The following is a 27,088-nucleotide window of genomic DNA, read 5'->3' on the forward strand; positions in this document are numbered from 1 at the left end:
CTTGTGGCTGAAGTTGGTAGGAGGGCTTGCTGCAAGCTTCCTAATGGGAGGGACTGGTGACTGCCCATTGGTAGGTGGAGCTGATTCTTATCCCCCTGGTAGGTGGGGCTTTGTCCCAGGGTGTGATTAGAGGCAGTTGTGTGCCTGGGGTGGGGGAGTCTTTAGCCAGCCTGTTTGCTGGTGGGTGGGGCTGTGTTCCTACCCAGTTTGTTGTTTGGCCTGGGGCTGCTCAGCCCTGATGGGTGGGGCCAGATTTTTTCAAAATGGCCACCTCCAGGGGCATTTCAGGCTGATTATTATTCCTGAGACCTTTGCATCCAATGTCCTTCCCCCACAACAAACCACAATCACTGTTTTCCAAGGCAATCCTCCAAGAACCGCAGTCAGGCCTGACCCAGATTCCTATGGAATCTCTGCTGGGCCCTTGGACTCAGGGGACAGGACAGCCTGTGTCTGCCTTTGAAGGGCAGAGTCTCTGTTTCCCCCAGTCCCATGGAGCTCCTACGCACAAGCCCCTCTCTCCCTGAACACCAAATGCTCTGAGGGCTCCTCCTCCCAGTGCCAGATCCCCAGGCATGGGAACCTGACCTGGGGCTCAGAACTCTCACTCCTGTGGATGAGTTTCTGTAATATAGTTATTTTCCAGCCTTTGAGCCACCCACCTGGTGGGTATGGTGTTGCTTATATCGCTTAATCACCCCTCCTACCATCTGGATGTGGCCTCTTCTCTGTCTTCTGGAGTAGGATGTCTTTTTTTTTTTTTTTTGGTAGTTTGCAGTCTATTTGATTGAAGGTTGTTGAGCACTTGGTTGTAATCTGGTTTTCATGAGAGAAGCTGAGCTCCAGTCTTTCTACTCCACCATCTTAATTCTGTCTCTGGATTGTTTCTTAATGTGTTTTTAAGATAGAATTGTGAGCTCATTTTCAACAGGCTTTTGTCCGAGGTTTAGTTTTATGCCTAAATTGAAGGCATGTTTCTCCAGAGAACTTTTGTGCTTATTTCCACTGAATGTCCTAGAACCTGATTTTATTTTGATTTCTTATCTTGAGACTTAGAATTCCCAGTAAAGACTTTTAGTTGTGTTTATTACCCTGATCCCAGCAGTATCTTACAAGCTGATTTCCTCTTGTCTGACCTCTCCGCTAATAGTGTTGGCTTCAGTGGCTTAATGCAGGGGATCTTGGTTTTAATACTTGTGTTGCAAACATCTCTGTGCCCTCATCTTCTGTTTCTGAGTTAAAAGACAAGACTCTAGGCCACTGAAACAGGCAAATCCCAACTGTATCTAATAGAACATCAGCTCATAGTCTTGTTGCTCTGATTTGGCTCTGGGGTACTTCCCTTAAAAATCCTTATAAGTTTTAATACACATTTAAAAGGATGCTTCTTACATTTTATTTAGTATGTGTAAGTGTTTTGTGGTGAGGACTTTGAGATTATCTAGCTTCCGTATTTCTGGAAATTATAGTCTGTTTACTTGTTTATTGACTGTGAACTCCATTAGGGCTGGGTCACTGCCCACCTAATTCACTACAGCTTTCTGAACACCTAGTGCCTGGAACATGCTATACACCTAATAAATGTTTGTGGACTTAATGAAATGCTGTCATGACAGATTTATTTATAATAGTGACAACTTGAAATAAACCTAAATGTCTAATATTGGGGGGATACTTAAGTAAATGGTTATATTTACTTAAAAATAAGTGGCTATTGCTCATATAGTTTTTCAGCCAGAAAAATGATGATTTGGAGGGATTTCAGTATTATAAGACTGAAAAATATTAGAGATTAAGTGTAGGCGAGAAAGTCAGGATTCAATTTTGAATTTAGAATATAGTAACTTAAAAATATACATAACCAGGAATTCCTGCCACGGCTCAGTGGGTTAAGGACCTGACATTGTCTCTGTGAAGATGAGGGTTCAATCCCTGGCCTTGCTAAGTGGTTTAAGGATCCAGTATTGCCATAAGCTACAGTGTAGGTCACAGATGTGGCTTAGATCTGATGTTGCTGTGGCTGTGGCATGGGCTGCAGTTGTGGTTTTAATTCTACCCTTAGCCCAGGAACTTCCACATGCCACACACACGGCTGTAAAAAGAAAAAAAAAATATGCATAGCCAAAAAAATAATAGTGAACATCAAAATGTTAATAGTTACTTATTTTGGAGTGGTGGATTGAGGGTCCCTTTTTACAAACCTCCTATAATGTGGTTTTATAATGAAAACACAAAAAAGAAAAGGTGTATATTAGTGTCCTTAAAAGTTTTTAGATTTAAGTATACTAAAAAGTTGATAAAACAAAAATTTCAGAATTAGTTTTAACTATTAAAATGTTTACAGACTTTTATATGAAAACACAGAAAAAGATCTTTCTGATACTCAGCGACACCTTGCTAAGAAAAAATATGAGCTACAGCTTACTCAAGAGAAAATTATGTGCTTGGATGAAAAGATTGGTGAGTTCTTTTTTCTTGGTGTTACTTTTTTTTAAAAAGTCTGATAGAAAAAACAAACATGCTTTCTTCTTTTCAGTTATAAATAAACTTAGAAGTAAGCCCTTAAAAGTTTTCAAAACAAAACTCATCGGAAAAAATATTTTTCTTGATAGTAAAATTTTTTTTTTACTTAGATTTAGGACTATGTCTTCATATTTTTTAGTTAGATTTAGACATGGGCTTAGATTTTTCAATGAAGAAATAGCTGAATAAATCAACACTAAATTTGTGATGATCACTTTTAAACTTACAAGTTTTTGCACTATACCATGTTCATTGCTGTTGTAATTCAATATATTACATATGTGTATGTGTATATATATATATGTGTATATATATATATATATATATACACACACACACTACTTTTAGTGTAAAGTAGATATATATATATATATTTGGCTGTATCTATGGTATAACTGGGAATATAGAGAAAATTATTTTTATAAAGTCTCCTATTATTGTTTCTTACTAGTGATCTTTATTAAAATATGGTCATAACTTAATCTTCTCATAACCATAAAGTAAAATTTTGGTCAAGACTATAGACAAGCCCATTTTAAAACTGAATAAATCTTTTTAAGATTTGCTATCATGTGGTTCAAAAATATCTGGCACAAGCAGTTAGGTGGGTGGAGGTACTTTTTATTGAAATAGAAAATATTGAAACATAAAAGGGGAATATTGAGGAACTCATTTTTGGATATTTTAAGTACAAGTAAAAATGTAGAGTAAGCAGGTAAATAGATAAGTTTGTGTCTCAGAAGAGAAATCTAAGCTAAAGATACACGTTTGGGACACATCAACATATAAATGATTTTAAAACCATGAAATTACCTCGGGGAAATATAGAGAATGAGGAGAAGAGGATCCAGGACTGAGTAAGAAGCCAAAGAAGTAGGAAGAAAACCCAGAAGTGAGTGTCATTTGGGGAGGCAAGAGAGCAAAATGTTTTTAAAAGGGGGGTGTAATCAATTGTCACATACTTTTAAGAAGCTAAATAAGATGAACAAATTTTTTGTGTGTCTTTTTTTCTTTTGTCATTTTAGTACCACACCTGAGGCATATGGAGGTTCCCAGGCTAGGGGTTGAATTGGAGCTGTAGTTGCCGGCCTACACCACAGCCACAGCAATGCCAGATCCAAGCCACGTCAGTGACCTACACTGAAGCTCACAGCAATGCCAGATCCTTAACCTGCTGAGAGAGGCCAAGGATCGAACTCACATCCTCATGCATAGTAGTTGCATTCGTTAACCACTTAGCCACAACAGGACCTCCCAAGATGAACAAACATTGATTGAATTTAGCACTTTGGAGGTTTTGGTAATACTGACACTCACAAAAAAGTTTGAACAGAGTGTTGGATGTGGATGATGGAGTTGCTTGAGGAATGATTGCTAAGTGAGGGATAAAGACAGGAGAGAACAGGATTCTTGGCTTTAAGAGCTACAGTAAAATGAGGTAGTAGCTTAAGTGGGATGTGGGGTTGAGGATTTTTTTTAAAGCCAGGAGATAAGTGGAGCTGTTTTAGAGTTTATTTTATGCCACTGGGGAGAAACTCAGATGTCAGAATAGCCAAAACATTTGGTTTGCCTTAAAGACAATACTGCCTGGAAAAGGGACACTATTTATGATATAGATCACCCTCTCTATATGGGGTTACCTCTCTTAGCATGCTGCACTGAATGGCCCTTGGGGGGATTTACCTAGAGGTCTAGTCACACAGAGCTTCCTTTGTAGAGCTCTGGAGCATTGGTTCTCAAACTTTAGTGTGTTATTAGCAATCCAGTCTTCACCTGGAAAGCTAGTAGAGCTCCCTGGAGCCAGGCTCCTTGAAGTCAGCTGTGACCAGGACTTTTGTATCTTTACCAATTTCCTCAAGTGATTCTGAAGCTTTGTTGTGCATTAGAATCCCTTGCGGGAGGGGTTCTTGTTAAGATACAAATTGCTCTGCCCACTCAGAATGTCTAATTCCATAGGTCTGGGGTGAGACCTACAAATTTTTTATTTCTAACAAGTTCCTAGGTGATGCTGATGGTGTTGGTTGAGAAGCCACAATTTGAAAACCACTGTTCTACAACAATCATTCAGGTCTTCAACACTGACATTGGCTTACCGGTGTTCTCCTAAATCAGTCAGACTTTCTGAATGTTTTTTTTTTCCCAGGAATTTTTGTGTTTTGTCTTTGTAGGGCTGCACCAATGGCATATGGAGGTTCCCAGGCTAGGGGTCGAATTGGAGCTGTATCTGCTGCTCTATACCACAGCTACAGCAATGAGGGATCCGAGCTGTTTCTGCAACCTACACCACAGTTCACGGCACACTGGGTCCTTAACCCACAGAGTGAAGCCAGGGATGGAACCCTGTCCTCAGGGATACTAGTTAACCACTGAGCCATGATGGGAACTCCTCTAGGAATTTTTATAACATACTTTAGAAAAATCAGAATATTAAAAGCTCTTTGTCTCAGAAGATGACTTAATTGAATATTTTATTAAGATCTGTTATCAACTTACATACAACAGTGATTCAAAGCTTGGAGGAAAATTAGAGGGGAAAATATTAATATTCCATGTACGTCACCCATCCACCCTCCCCTCCCCCACCACATATTCTACTTTGAGAACTTGTTATATAGAACTTTCCTTTGCTGTTTTAATTCAAATGTGTTAATTTTTGTATTTATAAGTCATTTCAAATTTCATGATTAATCTTTATTTTTAAACACTAACAACAAAAGCCTTTTTTTAATTTGGGATATTGTACTTTATTTTTAATTATTGAGTATAATATAGGAGAATTTACTTTGAAAAATATTTTATTCTGCTTGAGCTGGAAAAAAATTATTTTAATTAAATAATGCCTTTATGATTACATACTTAGATAATTTTACAAGACAAAGTATTGCCCAGAGAGAAGAAATCAACATTCTTGGTGCAACCCTCAATGATCTGGCTAAAGAAAAGGAATGCCTGCAAGCATGTTTGGATAAAAAATCTGAGAATATTGCATCCCTTGGAGAGAGTTTGGCAATGAAAGTATGTTCTGAGAAAAGTGGTTTAAAAGAAATGTTGAACTTGAATCTGAATAAAATAATAGGATTTTCTCAATTTTTTCCCTAGAGAGCCGAAACTTTAAAATCTGATTTTGAAATATTTCAAGATAGTCTTAGGAAATATGTATTCAAATTCACTAGCAAATACCTTAAAATAGATTTTTTTTCTAATCAGTTTCTGATCAATAGTCACTAACAATAACTATTTCAAATATCAAAATGTAAAGCATAATAAAAAAAAAAGTAGTGAGACTGATTTCTTTTTAAAAGCACACCAGAGCTTATATTTTCAGGTCATCACCTTGGGAGGCAATATGTTTATTCCATTAAAACTGCCTTTGTAAGTATATTCAGAACTAGGGGCACATTTTTATTTCATCCTCAGCCTTTGAGATTAGATCAAAGAGTAAACAGAACTAGTGAGTAAAGTTGGATGATAATTTCATCTCACGTGTTTGTCGTTCAAACAGCTGCAAAAAGGGTGTTTTCAAAAAGGCAGGGAGATAGCCCCTTTTCTAGCTTATAAACTGATTCTGAGACAATTTCTAAACTATTTTCCACAAATATCTTAATCAAAGGCAGCATCACTGGAATAAGGTCCTTCCGCTCTCTAAGGGAACTAATGCATTCATTTATCCATCCACCCACCCAACAAACATTTGCTGACGTATCGGAGGGAGTATGTTAGAAACTGAGGCTGCGTGGGCATGCCTTCCAAAGGCCTGCAGTATAACTGAAGAAATACAGGTAGAGAAGCTATTAGGACAGAATGTGCTATGTACCATATGACATATACACAATGTATGATTGAAGTTTGACAGAAATCTACCTGATTCAGCCTGGGAGGTTGAATTAGGGGAGGAGGAAGATCTAGGAAGACTTCCAGGAAGTGGTGGTGCCCATGTTGCCCTGAAAGATGACTAGGAATAGCCAGGGAAAGATTAAGAGAGGAGACAGTGAGAGAAAGCAATCCAAACAGGTAGAGCAGCTTTAATAGAAAGGGTAAACCAAACAGAACAGCTTCTATGAAAATCCAGGGGCTTTCATAAGAGAATTTCATGAGGTTTCTTGATGGTTTAGTTCATGTCCAGAGAATAGAGTGCAGAGAGGTGAGTATGGGGAGATGAAGGGGGTAAAAGATGAGATGGGAAAAATAAGCAACACATCAAAAAAACATTCAGTGTTGAGTTTAGATTCTGTCATCATGAATATAGAGGATCATTGAAATAATGTAAATGAAATGTCATAGTTAGATCTTTAAAACATTAGTCTGACACTTGTTAATCCAGGTAAAAGATGGGTTATAGGGAAATGACAGTAGTGACAAGGACAACAGTTGGGAATAAAATGATAAGAACTGAATGAGGATGATGGCAGTACCCGTGAGAGAAATAAAAACAGCTCTATTTAGGAAATAAGATTGACAAGACGTGCTTTCTGATTTAGGAACTGCATGAATAGTTCCTATGCCTGACATAGGAAACGCAAGAAACAGAACAAGCTTATTAGAGAGGAAGATTATTAACATGCTTTTGGGACATGTAGTTGAAATATTCATAGGCTTTTAGATTTTAAGTTTTGGAGAGAAAACTGAATTTAGTAGATTTGGGAATTGTGAGCATAATTGAAGTTAAAGTATATGAGGTGGTAAATTTTGGTTTACTTGTTGAAAATTCTAACTCATTACTTTATAGTTAACACCTTTTAATAGTTTTGAAATTTTGAGGTGTTTTGGGGGGGTGGGATTTTGTTTCTTATTATATGTAGGTCACTTTTTGAATAGTAACGTGATCTGCTTTAAAATCATCAACAGAAACAAATTATTCAAATCTTTTTGAATATCATTTCCCTCTGTTATATCTCGTATTTTATTTTTATTTCATTCTACTAACTACACCAATATTATCTTTTCCTTCACAAAGGATATTAAGTCACAAGTCAATTTCAAAATTAAGAGCATTGTATAGGATTATGAATGTAAACACATCCATCCTTTGAAGAGAAAGTAACTTTCTTTTTGGAAATAACTTTTAAAAATAGTGTTAGACATTCAGAAGAAGGAATGTTCTTTTCACTTTCAGAGCTGAATTTACAGTGCCCTTCAGTGAAAAGCAGTAGTTTTATAGTTTAATCTGGAGATAACAGAAATATATTACTATGGAAAAGTCTGTATTATAGTGAATAAGGTGAGTTTTTTGTGGTAATCGTAGTTTAAAAAGATGTTCTACTATTTGCTGCCAATTAAAGTTAGAAAACTCAATAGCAAGCTCACAGATTTTTCAAGTACACAGAATTGCTTGTGTGAAATTTTGGTTTCTTTTTTTTTCTGAGTAGATTTATGACCATTGTATCCAGGTTGAATTTTTAATAATTACCTTGAATTTGTCTCTGGTTGTCTTATATTTGTCTTATATTGAGGTTATATAAGGAATATCAAATTGATAATGGTGGCATCAATGTTAACAATTTGAGAAATGGTACTATGAGGGTCATATTCGAGAGAAAAATAGATTAGAGGACATGTTATTGGGTTCTATACAATAATTTTATTGCCCTGGATACTTGACAGTGTTCTTAGACAATCTTTTTAAATGAATTTCTGTTGATGGTAAAGGTAAGTGCTTTTTAAGCTTATAAACTCTGTTTAAAGCTTAACCAAGTGATGACTGTCAGAAACACTAGAAGTTCAATTAGCTTGTCAGAATTTATTCAGAAGTGTATAAAGTTATATTTCAAAAGCATGTGTAAACATTCCATTTTAAGCAGTATTTCTCTGAGATTTTCCTCCATTGGCACGTGCTTCTTAAAGGGGTTTAACGGTTTTGCTGATGGATGTTTTAACCATACTGGCAGTACCCACTACTGCCAGATGTGGCATCTGCACCATTCTCCCAGAAAGTAGAATGTGAGACCAGAGCAAAAAATACCCTGGCGAGGAACACGTGAGTAAAGGAAGATCACACACACACACACACACACACACACACACACACCCTTTGTCTCTGACAAATAGGAACAGCACAGTTGGGAAATACAAGTTCGTTTTTCATCTGGTGAGTTGGCCAGTAAAGTTTTGAAAATTCAAAGGGCAAAATGAAATCTACTGAATGAAAGAATAATTTTCCTTACTTTTTTAGGACTAATGCTAGTGTCTATGTACAGTATCTGTAACTAGTTCAGGATCAGTGAGTTTTTTAAGGAGGAGGTGTTGATGGTATTGATGGCATTGAGATTTCCCCCCTCATTTCAGTCTTGACTGACACCGTTAATTCTGCTCCCTCCTTAGATCCTGAAAAGGAATGTTATCAATAGTTTATTTTTTAATACCTTTGCTATAGGCCTAATGCTTACCTCCTTATTAGTTCACACCTACAATTAATGGTATACTTTTATAAGTAATTCTACTGGGATCAGCTTTTTGAAGATGATATTGATGACTAATATTTATATGTATTATACTTGATCAAAGTCATCATTCTCAATAACTAATTTTACATGGTTCACTTTCCTGAGTTTTATGACATGAAGAAAGTAAATCAGTTCTATTCTTACTATAGAACACCACAATTCCAAACCACTGGTTTTCCTCCCAAAGTAGGGTGCTTAAGGGGTTCTTGTGTTGCTAGGTGACTGCACAAAACATCTTTTAACAATGTTTCAAATAATTACTTCATACTGATATAACCAAGTATAGTCTCTATTGTTTTTATCCAGCATAGATACTCACACTGATATATTAGGCTTTAGTTTTAAAGTGTAATAAAGAAGAATAGAACATAAATGTGTAAAACCAAATGAAATCAAAAAGGGAGGGCAAATTCTTTTAGTTTATTCAGTTTTAACAGACATAGCAGTTTAAGATAATTTTTTATTTAATACTTATATTACTTTTCAAGGAAAAGACCATTTCAGGCATGAAGAATATCATTGCTGAGATGGAACAGGCATCAAGGTAAATCACTTATTCAACAAAAATGTGAGCATTTATTGGGGGCAAAGCACCATGTTAGAAAAGGGATGCCAAATAGAAAGCATAGTCAATAATTTGTAAAGTATTTCAAAACTTCTGATACTCAAGACTAAGAAAGCCTTCATCCTACCCCTAGCTGCTCTGCTACAGTCTCATCTGCAGGTTCCTTCTTCCTCTGCCCTCTTAAAAATGAATGGTTCTCAGGACTTAGTCCTCAGCCTCCTGATTCTTCTCCTGCTGCCCCTTCTCAGACAAACCCTATTCGCATCCATGGCTCCCAACCCTGTCTACAGCCAGATGACTCTGAAATCATCACTCTAGCCTCAGCCTCCCCATTACACTCAAGACTCTTATATTTAACTGATTACTAGACATATAGCCACAGGAAGGTCTTGAAGGCTCTTCAAATTCAAAGAAAAATCTTCTCCCACATAGTTCCATCATGTCCATTATTCATCCCTAGCCAGAAACCTGGCATTTTTCTTACTCCTCTCCCTCACAAGCACCACACTCCTGTCCCCCAAACTCCCAACTGCAATCTATCACCATCTCTCAGCCTAGGTAATCTTTCTGACATAAAATCTCAAAATTCTTTAATGATTTCTCATGACCTGAAGGATAAAATTAAAAGACTCATTTTTCTGTAACACAGGCCTCTCCCTGCTCCACTTCTGCCCTAAGACCTTGGATCCCAACACTTGTCACCCAAGAGGCTCTTGAATGTGATGTGGTTCTCTGCTAGTCTTTACACCTTGCGAACTCCTGTCTTTCCTTTCCTTGGCAAACACCATATATCCTCCCTTTGCTTCCCTAAACAGACTAGGCCTCCTTTCAACATTAGAGAGTCATCATCTTGGACAGAACACCAAGTCCCTTTTCATAGGGAGATGTTGGCAACACAGAGAAACTCCAATGCATTATGCTTGCAGTATTTATCCCTACAAATTTAAATGTGTTTAAAACTTCTTCAAATGTTTTCATGCTTACTGTCTTCTGTCTTGTGAATATTTGTGTTTCTATTTCGGTAAAATGACTCCTCCATATATTATTTGATTTGTGGAATAGGCAGTCTACTGAAGCCCTAATTATGTGTGAACAAGACATCTCCAGAATGCGTCGGCAATTGGATGAGACAAATGATGAGCTGGCTCAGATCGCCAGGGAAAGGGATATCTTGGCTCTTGAGACTGACAGTCTCCAGGAACAATTTTCTAAAGCTAAACAAGAAAACCAGGTATACTTCCCCCTAGAATCTTGTTCGCCAGGAAAAATAGGTATTTCTTCTGAGACATAGCCCTCTTCTTATTGTGTTAGAAAACCTCAGGCTTGGGAACTAGCCTTTTTTTTTTTTTTTTTTTTTTAAACCTTTGTTACATGGAATATGCCATGTAATTTCTGAATGAAATTTATGGACATACATTGTTACATATTAAAGAAAAGAGGGAACGATGGTATCATGGATTTGTATTAAATCTTAGGAAGTACTTCTTTAATGAAGGATAAATATTTGAATACACCAGCAAATGAAGAAACTTTTAAGAAAAGTGTAGATTGGAGTTCCCGTCGTGGTGCAGTGGTTAACAAATCCGGCTAGGAACCATGAGGTTGCAGGTTCGGTCCCTGCCCTTGCTCGGTGGGTTAACGATCCAGCGTTGCCATGAGCTGTGGTGTAGGTTGCAGACGCGACTCGGATCCTGCATTGCTGTGGCTCTGGCGTAGGCCAGTGGCTACAGCTCCGATTCGACCCCTAGCCTGGGAACCTCCATATGCCGAGGGAGGGGCCCGAAGAAATAGCAAAAAGACAAAAAAAAAAAAAAAAAAAAAAAAAGGAAAGTGTAGATTTATTTGATGGACTACTGCTCTGTTTGAATATGCATAGACTGACTATGCCACAGTATGTGGTCCTCTTTAGCACTGTGATTCTTTTTTTCTTTTTAGGGCTGCACCCTTGGCGTATGAAAGTTCCCAGGCTTGGGGTCGAATCAGAGCTACAGCTGCCAGATTACACCACAGCCACAGCAGCTCAGGATCCTAGCTGCATCTGCAACCTACACCGCAGCTCACGGCAATGTGGGATCCATGACCCACTGAGTGAGGACAGGGATCGAACCTGCATCCTCATGGATGCTGGTCAAATTCGTTTCCGCTGCACCACAATGGGAACTCCCACCACTATTAACTTTTTTTTTTTTTTAAACTGATTTTCAGTACTCTTAGAAGACTTTTTATACTATCTTACATGAACTTTTAAATGTAGCTAGGATAAATCTACTTAGTGCTTTGTATCATGCTTTGTTCTACGTGAGAAGACAATAGAGTGGATGGAGCATTTAAGACTTAGATGAGTTTGAGTCTCCCCATCTGGCTGTGTGATCCTATCCTTTAACTTCTCTCAATCTCAGTTCATCAGCTGTAAAATGGAGAGATAATACGCCTAGGGAGTTCCCTGGTGGCTCAGCGGGTTGTCAGTTGCTGAAGTGTTCTATCCCAGGCCTGGGAACTTCCACATGCCTGGGTTGCAATGCCCCACCCCTTACCCCCTAAAAAAGAGAATATACCTAGAGAGTACTTATAGGGTGTCTACTGCAATCACTTGATAAAGACTTTGTAACTCTTATTAGCTTACTATCACATCATTGTTGCTTTGTTACATCTTAAACATCTTTTATTATCAGAAGAAAATTAGTAAATGTGTAAATCTTAACAATTTACAAATGTTCAAAGTAGTTTTTTCCTTTAGTTGGGTCGTAGGGCCCAAGGGTAGAAGATCTCTCTGTGAAATGCAGGTTAAGAACCCATATCAGAAGAGTTCCTGTTGTGGTGCAGCGGAAAAGAATCCGACTAGTATTCATGAGGATGCAGGTTTGATCCCTGGCCTCACTCAGTGGGGTCAAGGGTCTGGCATTGCTTTGAGTTGTGGTGTAGGTCACAGACGTGGCTCAGATCCTGTGTTGCTGTGGCTGTGGTGTAGACCAGCAGCTGTAGCTCCAATTCCACCCCTAGCCCGGACTCTTCCATTTGCTGCAGGTCCGGCCCTAAAAAAAGAATCCATGTCATAGAAAATTTACCATTTATGGAAAACAGAAACCTTGGAAAATTTTCTTCCTCAATACTACAATTTTAAACAAATTGAGTTGAGATATTTTTAGTGCTTTACCCTGGTTTTTTCAAATATGTTAACATTTTTCTCTATTATTAAAAACTATTCCAAACATTTCTCCTGGATACATAACATCCTATGTTATTTTACAGCAATGCAGATAATATTTACTGTATCATTCACCTAATGTGAGTAAATATTGTCACATAGCAACTAATGCCTTAATAAACTTCTTTAAATTTTATAGATTTAGTTTCAAATTGAATCAAATGTTTATGAGGTTTCTTTTTTAAATTAAAAATCTTTCTAAGTGGACATTTTCAAATATAGCGAATACCCAGGTGCCCATCCCCCACCTTTAACAAAAAGCAACATGTTTGTCTTTCTTGTTTTGATGAGCTTTTAAAAATGTCAATACATCACCAGGTAACAGATCATGGATCTGACTTTTGCAAATTTACATATACTCCAATGATATATGGGAATGCCCATTCCTTGTCATAACAGAATAGTTTTAAATCTTTGCTAATTTGATAGGCAAAATAGTATTTCATTGTTTTAATTAACATTTCTTTGATTACTTGTAATTTTAACTTTTTTTCAAATATTAGCCACTTGTGTTTCTTTTTTGTGAATTGGATTTGGGTTCTTTGCTGATTTATTGTTTGGACTCTTGTTTTTTCTTACTGTCTTTATATGAACTTTATATATTAGGTAAATTTTATTTATCATGTTTATTGTAAATATTTAAAAATTTATTTATGATGGTTTTGACATAGAGCAATTTTTAATTTTTTTGTAAGCAAATCTATCTTTTTCTTCCAGGCACTGTCTAAAAAATTGAATGACACTCATAATGAACTTAGTGACATAAAACAGAAGGTTCAAGATACTAATTTGGAGGTTAATAAACTGAAGAACATATTAAAGTCTGAAGTACGTATATATATATTTTCCACTTTGCTTGTGATAACTAAGAGTTTTCACTGAAGGTATTGATTGATTACACTCGTAGGAACAGCTGAATCCTTGCATTTATTTAAAGCATGGCATATTTTAATGTTGACATTGATGTTAACTATATATTTAGAATGTCACTAATGTTCAGAAAAGTGAGTCAAGAATATGCCCCTTTTAGCTTGCCACTTAGCCCTTCTCGAGAAGTAGGTCCTCCCCCTGGAGGAAGGACAAGGGATCAGAGTCAGCTTGGGCTCAATTATATTTGGTCACAGATCTTTGACCAAAGGAGCGCCACCTGATTGTGTAGCAGGTCAGAGCTGATCACTCTGGTGTGAAGCCATCTGTTTCTTAGGACCAGAAGGTGGATAGCTCTTCTGCATTTCTCTGTTAGTAACCAGTTAACTGGGTGTGTGTGTCTGACATCAGATGATTCCCAATAATTGGGTCTTGGGTTACAGCCCTGGGATAAACATGTTGACCAAAGGTGTTAGGTATGACCCTTTGATAAAATATTGTCTAAAAGAGTGTTGGACTGACTATTATTATAGGTGTGATGTTACCTACATAATCAAACCATTAATAGGAATTCTTCCTCTCAAACTATTTTACTCATTTTATTTAACATACCATTTAATATACATTTGATAACATTTAAGATATGTCCACAAACATATTGTGAGCATTTATTTATAGTTTGCATCAGACCGTTTAGGACTTTGAGAGATAAGAGAGTCTAAGGACTCCTAAATTGCAGTCCTTGCTTTCAGGCAGTAAGGCAGCAGCCTTACATTGCCAAAGCAGTTGACTTCCTGCACTTGTTGAGTTTAAGTGTAATGTCATACATGGACAGAAGATAGGCCTGATTCTTCTCACAATGACATGGACTTACACAGGCTCCTCAACCTCCCTCAGTCTCAGTGTCCCATCTGTGATTGGGAACAGCACCCAAGTGAGTAAAATAGGCCTCGGACAGTGAACCATTGATGTCTATTCTGGAATAGGGCAGAATATGAATAAAGGAACATCTGAACAACATTTAATGTCATAAGCTTTCTGCCAGTGTTAGACACTTCCCTTTTTCTCCCTTGTGTGTTACATTACCTGAAATTCCACCATTAGGGGCTTTGAGATTCTGGAATCATATTTTCAGACATCACATCAAACTCCTCTCAGCTTTTAGCATCATAGGATGCGTTCTTTTCTGAGACTCCATCTCATAGCATAGCTAGATGGATCCAGGCCCTCCCCTAAGGGAATGGATCATGGGTCCATTTTGGTAGGGAGATCTGTTAAGGACTGTTGAGTATTTTATCATCACTCATTCATTGGGGTGCAGTTTGCTAGACACTGAGATGCCTGAGATGAAAACTGGCAAGGAACCAGAATGACACCTCAGGCAGTGGGAACCACATGGGCAAAGATGTAAGGGGAAAAGTAGGTGCTGTGGTTAGAATGGAGTGTAAATGTGGTCAGTAAGAAAGCTCAGTAAGACTTGTTTGAACTGTATATTTTTAGGAGGCTTTCATTACAAGCACAGAAGTTATTTGAAGAATTGCCTTAAAAGGCAATTTAAGAAAGGTCGTTCTGGAGTTCCCGTCGTGGCGCAGTGGTTAACGAATCCGACTAGGAACCATGAGGTTGCGGGTTCGAGCCCTGCCCTTGCTCAGTGGGTTAACGATCCGGCGTTGCCGTGAGCTGTGGTGTAGGTTGCAGACGCGGCTCGGATCCCGCGTTGCTGTGGCTCTGGCATAGGCCGGCGGCTACAGCTCCGATTCGACCCCTAGCCTGGGAACCTCCATATGTCCCAGAAGCGGCCCAAAGAAATAGCAAAAAAAAAAAAAAAAAAAAGAAAGGTCGTTCTGGAAATGTTGGGAAGAATAAATCAGAAAGGTAACAAAATCAGAAGGAAGGAAAGCAATTAGCAGAGGCTGGGTCCATAATTCAGTCAGGAAGTGTACAGGATTCCAGCTGAGGCAACACCTTTTGCCTTCCCCATGGTGGAGTGATGTCATGAGCCCTGTGGCCAACCAGAAGAAGTGGTGGAGTTCTGGGGGGGCACCGGGGTGGGGGTGGGGGTGGGGGCAGCACTAAAAAAATCTGTAAAGAGAAAGCTGGAGAATACCAAAGACCAGTTTCGTTTTCTTTAATTTTTAAAAAACTTTTTTTGGAGTATAGCTGACTTACAATGTCGTATTAGTTTCAGGTGTATTGCAAAGTAAGTCAGTTATACATATACATATATTATTTTTTCCCATATGGGTTATTACAAACTATTGAGTAAATTTCCCTGTGCTATACAGTAGATCCTTGTTAATTATCTATTTCATATACAGTAGTGTGTATGTGTTATTCCCATCCTCCTAATTTATTCCCCCCCACATGATTTCCCCTGTGGTAACCCTAAATTTGATTTCAGAATCTGGGAATTTGTTTTTGTTTTATAAATAAGTTTTTTGGTATCAGCTTTGTGCTTTACACGGCTGTGGCTGCTTTGGGCAGGTACAAAACGGGTAAATATGGTTGCTGGTTTACTAAGAAGGAGGGGCCTGAGATGGTCAGCGGGCAGAGAGCTGTTTTAATGCAGTCTTCTTCACTACTTAACTTGAAACCATGTATTACCTAGTCACGAAGCCAAGTTTAATACAAAAATAGCTCTTGGCATTTCCGTTGTGGCTCAGCAGTTAATGAACCTTTAGTATCCATGAGGATTCAGATTCAATCCCTGGCCTTGCTCAGTGGGTTAAGGACTTGGCATTGCCATGAGTTGTGTTGTAGATTGCAGATGAGGCTCAGATCCCGTGTGGCTGTGGCTGTGGCATAGGCCGCTACAGTTCTGATTCGACCCCTGGCCTGGGAGCCTCCATATGCCATGGAAGTGGCCTTAAAAATACAAATATGTATTTTTATATATATATATAATTCCTATCTCAGGAAAGTGAACTTAACATAAAAATGGTTCCTATCTTCAAAGAATCTGAGGGGTTCTTGGGAAGACTGAACATCCACCACTAACTGTATAAAGCTGTAAGGCAGTTTTAAGAGAATGACACAGATAGTAAGTACTATAGGAAATTAAAGAGGGTAGAATTGATGTGGGTAAAATTCAGTTTATATGTCTTATACCATATACCACTCAAGGAATACTCTGTGCACAACTCTTAGTACAATAATAGAAAACATACATCAGATTCCTACTGGCACATTTGGAATATATGAATCTTAAAAGCCAATACAGTAGTTTAGTATAGTAAGACTTGGCAAAAGATCTTTCGTATTAGTCAAGGTACAATCAGACCACAAGGTGGCGATATTAACCGAATTTCAACCAGTCTCATAATTAAAAGTGAGAACTTTAAATCTGATTTGAAAGCCTTATAGGGTGAGACTTGCTTATTGCAATTTGATCCTTTTACTTAGCCCAGTGTTTCTGATAGGGAAATTTACTGTTTATTAACAGGGTAAAGAGGTCTTTTTAATTAATTATCAAAATTACAAATGATTTTTTTAGAATGAGTTGGCCAAACTATACCACTAAAATATGTTTTTGAAAGTAGCTTCATAATTATTACTCAATGTAGTATATTGTTTCTGTAGCTGATTGTTTTCCTCTAATAAATAAGATGCTACTTTGATCAAGCTGTCATGATAGAACTAGTAAGTTTCTGAATCTGTGGTTCTATATTATATGCCCTGTATATAAATGAATGTATATTTGTGAATAGTGTTTATCGACATAGGTTTGATATTTCACTTGTGAGAAACTTCAGATAGGTTATTTATTTATTTATTTATTTAGTCTTTTTTTTCTATTTCTTGGGCCGCTCCCATGGCACATGGAGGTTCCCAGGCTAGGGGTTGAATCGGAGCTGCAGCCACCAGCCTACACCAGAGCCACAGCAACGCTGGATCCGAGTCACGTCTGCAACCTACACCACAGCTCACAGCAACGCTGGATCGTTAACCCACTGAGCAAGGGCAGGGACCGAACCTGCAACCTCATGGTTTCTAGTCGGATTTGTTAACCACTGCGCCATGATGGGAACTCCTCAGATAGGTTATTAAAACAGTGAGAAAAAGTGAATCATAGGACAGTCCATGATAGAGAAAGTTAAGATTGGGGTTATGGATGAAACAGGAAATATGCCAAACCAAGAGAATTATCAACAGTTGATGCTTAAGTTATGCAAGCAGTCAGAAGCTCAGCAGCCACAGTACAACCCCAAAGAGTGCTCATATACAAAAGGTCAGGTCAAGGCAGAAGTTTAGAAGTCAGACCAGCAAGTAGCCAGTAAGCAGATATATGGGAAAAAACAGGCAATAAGCATTTTGTTTGAACAAGAGCAAATATAAGAACATATCCACTGTGGTCTTGAAGATAAGAGTAAAAACTTCACTAGGTATGAATGAGTGTGATTCAGGAGCCAGGGCAGATCCTGATCCCATTCCCTTTTGTTAATTACACCTGGTTAGTTTTTCTAAACTAAGGGTGTAAGGATTCCTTGAGGTTATGTTGCAAATGGGCCTCATGGCAAGTAAATTCCCAATGACCTGGAAAATAATGTTTAATTTGCATCATATGTTTAACATCTTACTCTTTTAAACTAATACCTATGTATTAGGTATTAAACTAATGCCTTTGCTTTTTAGGAATCTGAGAACCGACAAATGATGGACCAACTCCGAAAAGCCAATGAAGATGCTGAAAACTGGGAAAATAAGGCCCGTCAAGCAGAGGCAGATAACAATACCCTCAAATTAGAACTTATCACTGCTGAGGCAGAGGGTAACAGATTAAAAGAAAAAGTAGATGCCCTCAATAGAGAGGTTGAGCAGGTAAGTTTGGGAAAATATGCTTGTAGTAGATCCTGCATCATATTTAAAAGTTTTATTTGGCTTTCCATAAATTAGGTGTACAAACATTGAAGTATTTAAATATGCTATGAATTGCAGCCTGTTAACTGTTCTCCACTCTGGCTTTCTAATCTCTTACCTACCCTACAGCTAGAATAATCTTTAGCATTTTTAAAAATTAAGAACTATTTCAAACATGTCAAAACAGTGCCCCCAAAAAGGCAACATAAAAGACCCACATATACCCATCTCCCAGGTTGAAGGATGCTAACATTTTGCCCTATTTATAAAGAATACATTTATTATTTAAATAGAGTCTGTCTTTGTTTAAAGAAACAAAACGTTGCAGTTCCAATTCCCCATTCTCTCTCCTCCCTCAACTAAGGGTTGGTGTGAGAACTTTCGTGTCAGTTGTGTAACTCTTTTGCACATGTTTTTACTTATTCTTCATCTCCATAACTCACAAATGATGTATATAATGTTTTGTGTGCTCCAAGTTTTTTTTAAAGTGATAATATACTGTAGATATCCATTTGCAATTTGCCTTTTTTTGCTCAATATTATAATTTTGAAATAGATCTATTTCAATACATATAGTGTATATCTAAATAGTTGCACTACATTCATTGAATAAAATATTTTAAAAATTAATTCCCATAGAGTTCCCATCGTGGCTCAGCAGAAAACGAATCTGACTAGCATCCATAAGGATGCAGGTTTGATCCCTGGCCTTGCTCAGTGGCTTAAGGATCTGTCGTTGCCATGAGCTGTACTGTAGGTCACACCTCGAGGCTCAGATTCCACTGTTGCTGTGGCCATGGCACAGGCTGGCAGCTACAGCTCCGACTTGACCCATAGCCTGGGAACCTCCATATGCCGAGGGTGTGGCCGTAAAAAGAAAAAAAAAATTAAATACAAGTAATTGTAGCTTGGTCCCCATGTTGTACAGAGGAAAAAATAAATAAAAGAAAAAAATTAATTGCCACACTGAAGAACGTTTAACTGTCTTCACTTTTTCTGTAATAAAAGCTGCAACAAACATCCTTTTACATTTCCCCTTGAATATACTTTTTTTCTAGTTTCATATTATCCAAGATAATATGCAATTTTAACTCTTCTAAGTATTGTCATATTATTCTCTAAAGATTTACTCTTCCACCAGAAATCACGGAGTTACCACTTTCTCAAATACTAATCGGTACTTGGTATTATCAGATTTTTAAATTTTCCATACTTTTTGTTTGGTGCTTCCTTGTCTGCATTGTGGCCCTTTTCACGTTTCTTGGCCATTAAGGATTCCCCTTCTAAGGATTTCCTCTTGATTTTCTCTTGAATGACTTTTCATAAACTCTGTCCATTTTCCTATTGGTTTTTTTCTCTTTTTCATGTTGATTTGTAGGGCTTATTTGTATATTCTTGATAATGTTCCTTTTAAAGATGTTATAGTTATCTTCTTTTTGTCTATGGCTTGTCTTTTCACCGTGCTTGCAATATGAATAGAAGTTTTAAATTCTGAAGCTGTCATAAATTGTCAACTTTTTCCCATATGGTTTTATGCTTTTACTCTTCTTTAAGAATCCCTTACTATCCTGAGACCAGAAAGATATTTTCATTTAAAAGTTCTAAAATTCTAAAAGTATGTAAAAATTTGCACTTTGTATTTATTTATTTATTTATTTTAATTTTCTCACTGTACAGCAAGGGGATCAAGTTATCCTTACATGTATACATTACAATTACATTTTTTTCCCCACCCTTTGTTCCGTTGCAACATGAGTATCTAGACAAAGTTCTCAATACTATTCAGCAGGATCTCCTTGTAAATCTATTCTAAGTTGTGTCTGATAACCCCAAGCTCCCGATCCCTCCCACTCCCTCCCTCTCCCATCAGGCAGCCACAAGTCTTTTCTCCAAGTCCATGATTTTCTTTTCTGAGGAGATGTTCATTTGTGCTGGATATTAGATTCCAGTTATAAGTGATATCATATGGTATTTGTCTTTGTCTTTCTGGCTCATTTCACTCAGTATGAGATTCTCTAGTTCCATCCATGTTGCTGCAAATGGCATTATGTCATTCTTTTTTATGGCTGAGTAGTATTCCATTGTGTATATATACCACCTCTTCCGAATCCAATCATCTGTCGATGGACATTTGGGTTGTTTCCATGTCCTGGCTCTTGTGAATAGGGCTGCAATGAACATGTGGGTGCATGTGTCTCTTTTAAGTAGAGTTTTGTCCGGATAGATGCCCAAGAGTGGGATTGCGGGGTCATATGGAAGTTCTATGTATAGATTTCTAAGGTATCTCCAAACTGTTCTCCATAGTGGCTGTACCAGTTTACATTCCCACCAGCAGTGCAGGAGGGTTCCCTTTTCTCCACAGCCCCTCCAGCACTTGTTATTTGTGGATTTATGAATGATGGCCATTCTGACTGGTGTGAGGTGGTACCTCATGGTAGTTTTGATTTGCATTTCTCTTATAATCAGCGATGTTGAGCATTTTTTCATGTGTTTGTTGGCCATCTGTATATCTTCCTTGGAGAACAATCTATTCAGGTCTTTTGCCCATTTTTCCATTGATTGATTGGCTTTTTTGCTGTTGGGTTGTATGAGTTGTTTATATATTCTAGAGATTAAGCCCTTGTCAGTTGCATCATTTGAAACTGTTTTCTCCCATTCTGTAAGTTGTCTTTTTGTTTTCTTTTGGGTTTCCTTTGCTGTGCAAAAGCTTTTCAGTTTGATGAGGTCCCATGGGTTTATTTTTGCTCTAATTTCTATTGCTTTGGGAGACTGACCTGAGAAAATATTCATGATGTTGATGTCAGAGAGTGTTTTGCCTATGTTTTCTTCTAGGAGTTTGATGGTGTCCTGTCATATATTTAAGTCTTTCAGCCATTTTGAGTTTATTTTTGTGCATGGTGTGAGGGTGTGTTCCAGTTTCATTGCTTTGAATGCAGCTGTCCAGGTTTCCCAGCAATGCTTGCTGAATAGATTTTCTTTTTCCCATTGTATGTTCTTGCCTCCCTTGTCAAAGGTTAATTGACCATAGGTGTCAGGGTTTATTTCCGGGTTCTCTATTCTGTTCCATTGGTCTGTCTGTCTGTTTTGATACCAGTACCACACTGTTTTGATGACTGTGGCTTTGTAGTATTTCTTGAAGTCTGGGAGAGTTATGCCTCCTGCTTGGTTTTTGTTTCTCAGGATAGCTTTGGCGATTCTGGGTCTTTTGTTGTTCCATATAAATGTTTGGATTGTTTGTTCTAGTTCTGTGAAAAATGTCATGGGTAATTTGGTAGGGATTGCATTGAATCTGTAGATTGCTTTGGGGAGTGTGGCCATTTTTACAATATTGATTTTCCCAATCCAGGAGCATGGGATAGCTTTCCATTTCTTTACATCTCCTTTGATTTCTTTGATTAAAGTTTTATAGTTCTTGGCATATAGGTCCTTTACCTCCTTGGTCAGGTGTATTCCGAGGTATTTGATTTTGTGAGGTGCAATTTTAAAAGGTATCGTATTTTTGTATTCCTTTTCTAATATTTCATTGCTGGTATACAGAAATGCACTTTGTATTTAGATCTTTAATCCACTTGAGATTGATTTTGTACACAGTTTGAAATAGAGACATAATTTTATGTTTTTATGGATGGATATCCATCATCCTTTCTTCACTGAATTATAAGTCTACTTTGGAATAAAAATAAGTTCCCATACATTCTGCTCCATTGGTCTGTTTATCTATCTGGCTGCCAACAATACACTCTTAGAGCTTCTATAGTTTTATGTTAAGTCTTGACATCTGAAAGGATTAATGTTCTCCCAAATTATTTTGACTGTACTTTGTCCTTATTAAAGTCTCTCAAATGAATTTTAAAATAAATTTATCACATTCCATCATTTAACATCATTCTTTTTTTATATGCATTTAAAATCGGAAATTTCTCTCTAAATATTTCTTTGGTTGCATCCCACTAGTTTTGAGATAATAATTTTATTGCTATACATTTTTAAATATCACCTTCTTTATTTTTGATTTATTTTTTAAAACTCCAATCATAAATTTAATTTTTCCATTATTGACAAAACCGTTTATAAATATTTTATACACAATATAAACCATTTGTATTGAATATAAAATATTTGACATCTAGTCCTCTTAAATTCAAAGTCAATTTACAGATCTCTCTCAAATGTTAATTATGATTTATTTTTGATAACTGAAGTTATTTTAAAAATTTCCAATGTACAGGGGACTGGAGGTTATTATTCTATATTTTATTTCTAATTTCATTGTATATTCTAATAAGGTAAGATAGCTTATATATTAATTCTTTGGTATCTGTTAAGACTTACTTAGAAGCAGGATACTTAATATTTGATAATACTCCAAATGAGCTTGAAAAGGATGTTATATGTTTTTTATGTATACTTTTGTTTAGACTTGTTAATAGTCATTCAGTTCTTATAAATCTTTACTAAATTTATATTCCTGATCTTTTAATTACTGAAGGAAATGTATTAAGATCTTCCTCTACAATTGTGGATTTGTCTGTTTCTCTCTGAATAATTTTCTCAGTTTTTGCTTTATTTTTTAAAAAACTCTTTAATGTTTTGGCTGCACCCACAGCATGTGGAAACTCCTGGGCTAGGGATCAAACCTGTGCGGCCGTTGCAGCCTGCACCATAGCTGCAGCAACGCCGTATCCTTAACCTGCTGCACTGCACCACATGGAAACTTCCAAATTTTGCTTTATTTTTGAGACTATTTTTGAGTTTCATATTAGTTCACTGTTTTATATATTCTGGTGAAAATGTTCTATCTTTGTGTAACAACTCATTTGAATAATGCTTTTTGCTTAAAAATGTATTTCATATATTAATATAGTTTGTTCATTATTTATGAACTGTGGATATATCTAATTATTCATCAACTGCATTGAGGTATAATTTACATGCAAGAAAAAGCACTCATTGAAGTGTGTGAATCGATGAGTTTTGACAAATGAACACACTTGCATAATCGTCCTGATAATCTAGTCATAGAACATTCCATCATCTGCCTAACATTCAAGCAGCCTCTCTTCTTCAGTCAGTCCACCCCAATTCATAGGCAACTACTGATTTGCTTTCTGTCACTGGGTTAGAATTGCTTTCATTAGAATTTTATGTAAGTAGAATCGTATAGGAAGTACGCGTTTGTATCCTGACTTCTTTTGCTCAGCATAATGATTTTGAAGTTCCTCCATGTTGTGTTAGTCCATTCATTAGTTCCTGTTGTTAAGTAGTATTTCATTGTATAGCAGTATTACAATTTGTTTGTTTACCTGTTGAATGGACACTCGGTTTGTGTATTAGTCTTTCAGGGCTGCCATAACAAAATACCACACATTGGATGGCTTAAACAATAGAAATTTATTTTCTCACAGTTCTGGAGACTGGAAGTTCAGGATCAAGGCGGTGGTATGTTTGGTCTCTTCTGAAGGCTTTCAACTCGCCCTGCAGGAGGCCACCTTACTATTATGTTCTCACAAGGTCTTTCCTCTGTACATGTACATCCCTACTGTCTCTCTCTCTCTCATCTTATATGGACATCTGTCATATTGGGTTAAGGCTCCATCCTGATGACCTCAGTAATTTAATTACTTTCTTGAAGGCCCTAAGTCTAAATAGAGTCACATTGGAAGTTATGGCTTCAACAAGTGAATTTTGATAGTACATAATTCAGTTTCTAATTTGGCTATAAAATTGTTGTGAACACTGTATGGAAGTTGTGCGCACAAGTTTTCATTTTTCTTGAATAAATAGTATCTAGGTGTGAAGTTGCTGGATTATATGATGTGTACTTACTTTGTAAGAAACTGATGCACTGTTTTCCAAATTGGTTGCACCGCTTTACACTCCTGCTTGCACTGAATGAGAGTTCTGGTTACTCCACATCTTTCCCTACACCTGGTGTTGTTCATAGATGTGTCCTGTTAACACATTGTAGTTTTAGTTTGCATTTCCTTTGTAACTTATGATATTGAGGAGTCTTCCACATTCTTACTAATCACTAGTATATCTTCCTTTGCAAAGTATCTGTTTAAAGCTGCTGCCCATCTTTTTTATTAGAGTTCTTCTTATTTTTTTTTGAACTCTCTGGAAGTACCTCTGTCAGATATGTGTGTTTGGGGATGTTTTCTTTCAGTCTTTGGCTTGCCTTTTTATTTTCTTAATGATGTCTTTTTAAGAACAGAAGCCTAAATTTTTGATGAAGTCCAGTTTATCAGTCTTCTTATATAATTTGTACTTCTATGTCTTATCTAATAAATCTTTGAATACACCAAAGTGGGTAGGCTTTCTTCTATATTTCTTGTATAAATCTTATACTTTTATATTTAGGTTATTTTGAATTAATATTTGTGTATGAAGTAAGGTAATGGTCAAGGTTCATTTTTTTCCCTACATGGATCTGAAGTTGTCCAGCACCACTTGTTGAAAAGACTATCCTTTCAGCATTGAATTATCTAACACATATGTTTGGGTCCATATCTGCACTTTCTTCTCTTTCACAGGTACATATGTCTATTCTTAGCCAGTGTCACAGTGTCTTGATTCATGCAACTTTATAGTAAATCTTGAAATGAGTTAGTGTGGCTATTATGGGTCTTCTTCATTTCCATATAAATTTAGAATGAGCTTGTATTTTCTACATTAAGACACCTACTTGGGGTTAGAAAAAAAAATTGTCAGCCACAAATCCTATATTCAGCAAAGCTGTCTTTCAAAATGAAGTCAAAATAAAGACATTCTCAGATATACAAAAGTGTGAGCATTCATTGTTAGTAGGTCCACTTACAATAACATTAAAGGGAATTCCTCATACTAAGAGTAATTGACCCCAGATGATAATTCAAACACACACATATACACATAGAGAGAGACGTTCAAGGAAATTATGTAGTTCTAAAGACAGTATGAATACATATGTCTTTTCAATTTTGCTGATTTAAATACCAATTGTATAAAATAATATTGTGTAATTTTATCATACATAAAATATGTAATATATTCACCAGTAGCACAAAGGAGTTGGGTGGAAGCAAAGTTATATTGTGCTGAGTAAATGCATACTAATCATAGCTCAAAGCCCAGATAACATTAGAAGACTCTCAGAAATGGGGGGAAATAAGGCTAATAACAAAAAGCTATAACCCTATACTTGCTGGATTATATTGGAGTTATATTTTTAATTGTCTGAGAGACCTCTATACTGTTTTCTGTAGTGGCTGTACCAGCTTACATTCCCACCAACAATGTACAAGGGCTATCTCATCTTTACATCCTTGCCAATACTTGTTATTTCTTGACTTTTTGAAGCTAGCCACTCGAACAAGTGTAAGGTAATAGCTCATTGTGGGTTTGATTTGCATTTCCCTGATGATTAGTGATTTTGAGCATCTTTCCATTTACATATTGACCATTTGTATTTCTTCTTTGAAAAAAGTCTATTCGGGTCCTCTGCCCATTAAAAAAAATCAGATTATTTGCTTGATTGCATTTTGGGTTTTTTGGGTTGCTATCGTGTTATATGGGTTCATTATGTATTGTAATTATTAACTTCTTATCTGATAGATGATTTGGAAATATTTTCTTCCATTCCATGGATTGCCTTTTTATTTTACAATATGTTTCTTTTGCTATGTAGAAGCTTTTTTGTTTGATATAGTCCCACTTACTTATTTTTACATTTGTTACTTGTGCTTTTGATTTTATATCCAAAAAAATTATTGCCAAGAACAATATCAAGAAGCTTTCCCCCTATATTTCCTTTTAAGAGCTTTATGGTTTCAAGTTTAAGTCTTTAATCCTTAAATTTTTGTGAATGGTATAAAATAGGGGTCCAATTTAATTCTCTTGTGCTTGTGATTATCCATTTTTCCCACCACCATTTATTAAAGAGACTATCTTCTTTCACCGAATAGTCTTGTTTCTTTCGTCAAATATTAGATGACCATATATGTGAGAGTTTATTTGGGGTCTCTTGATCCTATTGCATTGGTCTCTGTGTCTAGCTTTATACCAGCACCATACTGTTTGAATTGTTATAGCTTTGTAATATAGTTGTAAATCAAGAAGTGCAATATCTCCAGTTTTGTTGTTCTTTATCAGAATTGTTTTGAAGTCCCTTGCTATTATATTGTTGTCTGTTTTTTTCCTTCAGATCTGTTAGTATCTAGTTAATATATTTGAGTGCTCTGATGTTGGGTGCATATTATGACTATCATATCCTTTTGATGAGTTGACTCCTTTATCATTATATAATGCCTGTCTTTATCTCTTGTGATGGCTTTTAAGTTAAAGTCTATTTTGTCTGATAAAACTATAGTTACCCCTGCTCTATGGAGTTCCACTTGCATGGAGTATCATTTTCCATCCCTTCACTTTAAGCCTATATTTGTCCTTGAAACTGCAATGTGTCTCTTGAAGCATAATTATTGAGTCTTGTTTTTTAAACCCAATCAGCCACTCTGCCATTTGATTGAAGAATTTAATCTATTTACATTCAGAGTAATTTTTGGTAGGTAAGGATTACTAATACCATCTTATTAATTATTTTCTGGCTGTTTCGTAGTTTCCATGTTTCTTCCTGTTTTGCTGTCTTTCATTTTT

General features: G+C 36.7%; 1 protein-coding gene across 11 annotated transcripts in view; it reads left to right on the forward strand.

The window, feature by feature from the left end:
• Positions 1–27,088, forward strand: part of TSGA10 (testis specific 10) — a 121,920-nt gene that overhangs the window by 59,177 nt on the left and 35,655 nt on the right. For all 11 annotated transcript variants that reach the window (XM_021087209.1, XM_021087203.1, XM_021087204.1 and 8 more), the window contains 6 exons: positions 2,345–2,460; positions 5,384–5,538; positions 9,452–9,507; positions 10,591–10,759; positions 13,451–13,561; positions 18,233–18,418. In XM_021087209.1, the coding sequence (XP_020942868.1) occupies positions 2,345–2,460; positions 5,384–5,538; positions 9,452–9,507; positions 10,591–10,759; positions 13,451–13,561; positions 18,233–18,418 (793 nt within the window). The remainder of the gene's footprint in view (positions 1–2,344; positions 2,461–5,383; positions 5,539–9,451; positions 9,508–10,590; positions 10,760–13,450; positions 13,562–18,232; positions 18,419–27,088) is intronic.

The sequence above is a fragment of the Sus scrofa genome, chromosome 3, assembly GCF_000003025.6.
Source record: "Sus scrofa isolate TJ Tabasco breed Duroc chromosome 3, Sscrofa11.1, whole genome shotgun sequence".
NCBI lineage: Eukaryota > Metazoa > Chordata > Mammalia > Artiodactyla > Suidae > Sus > Sus scrofa.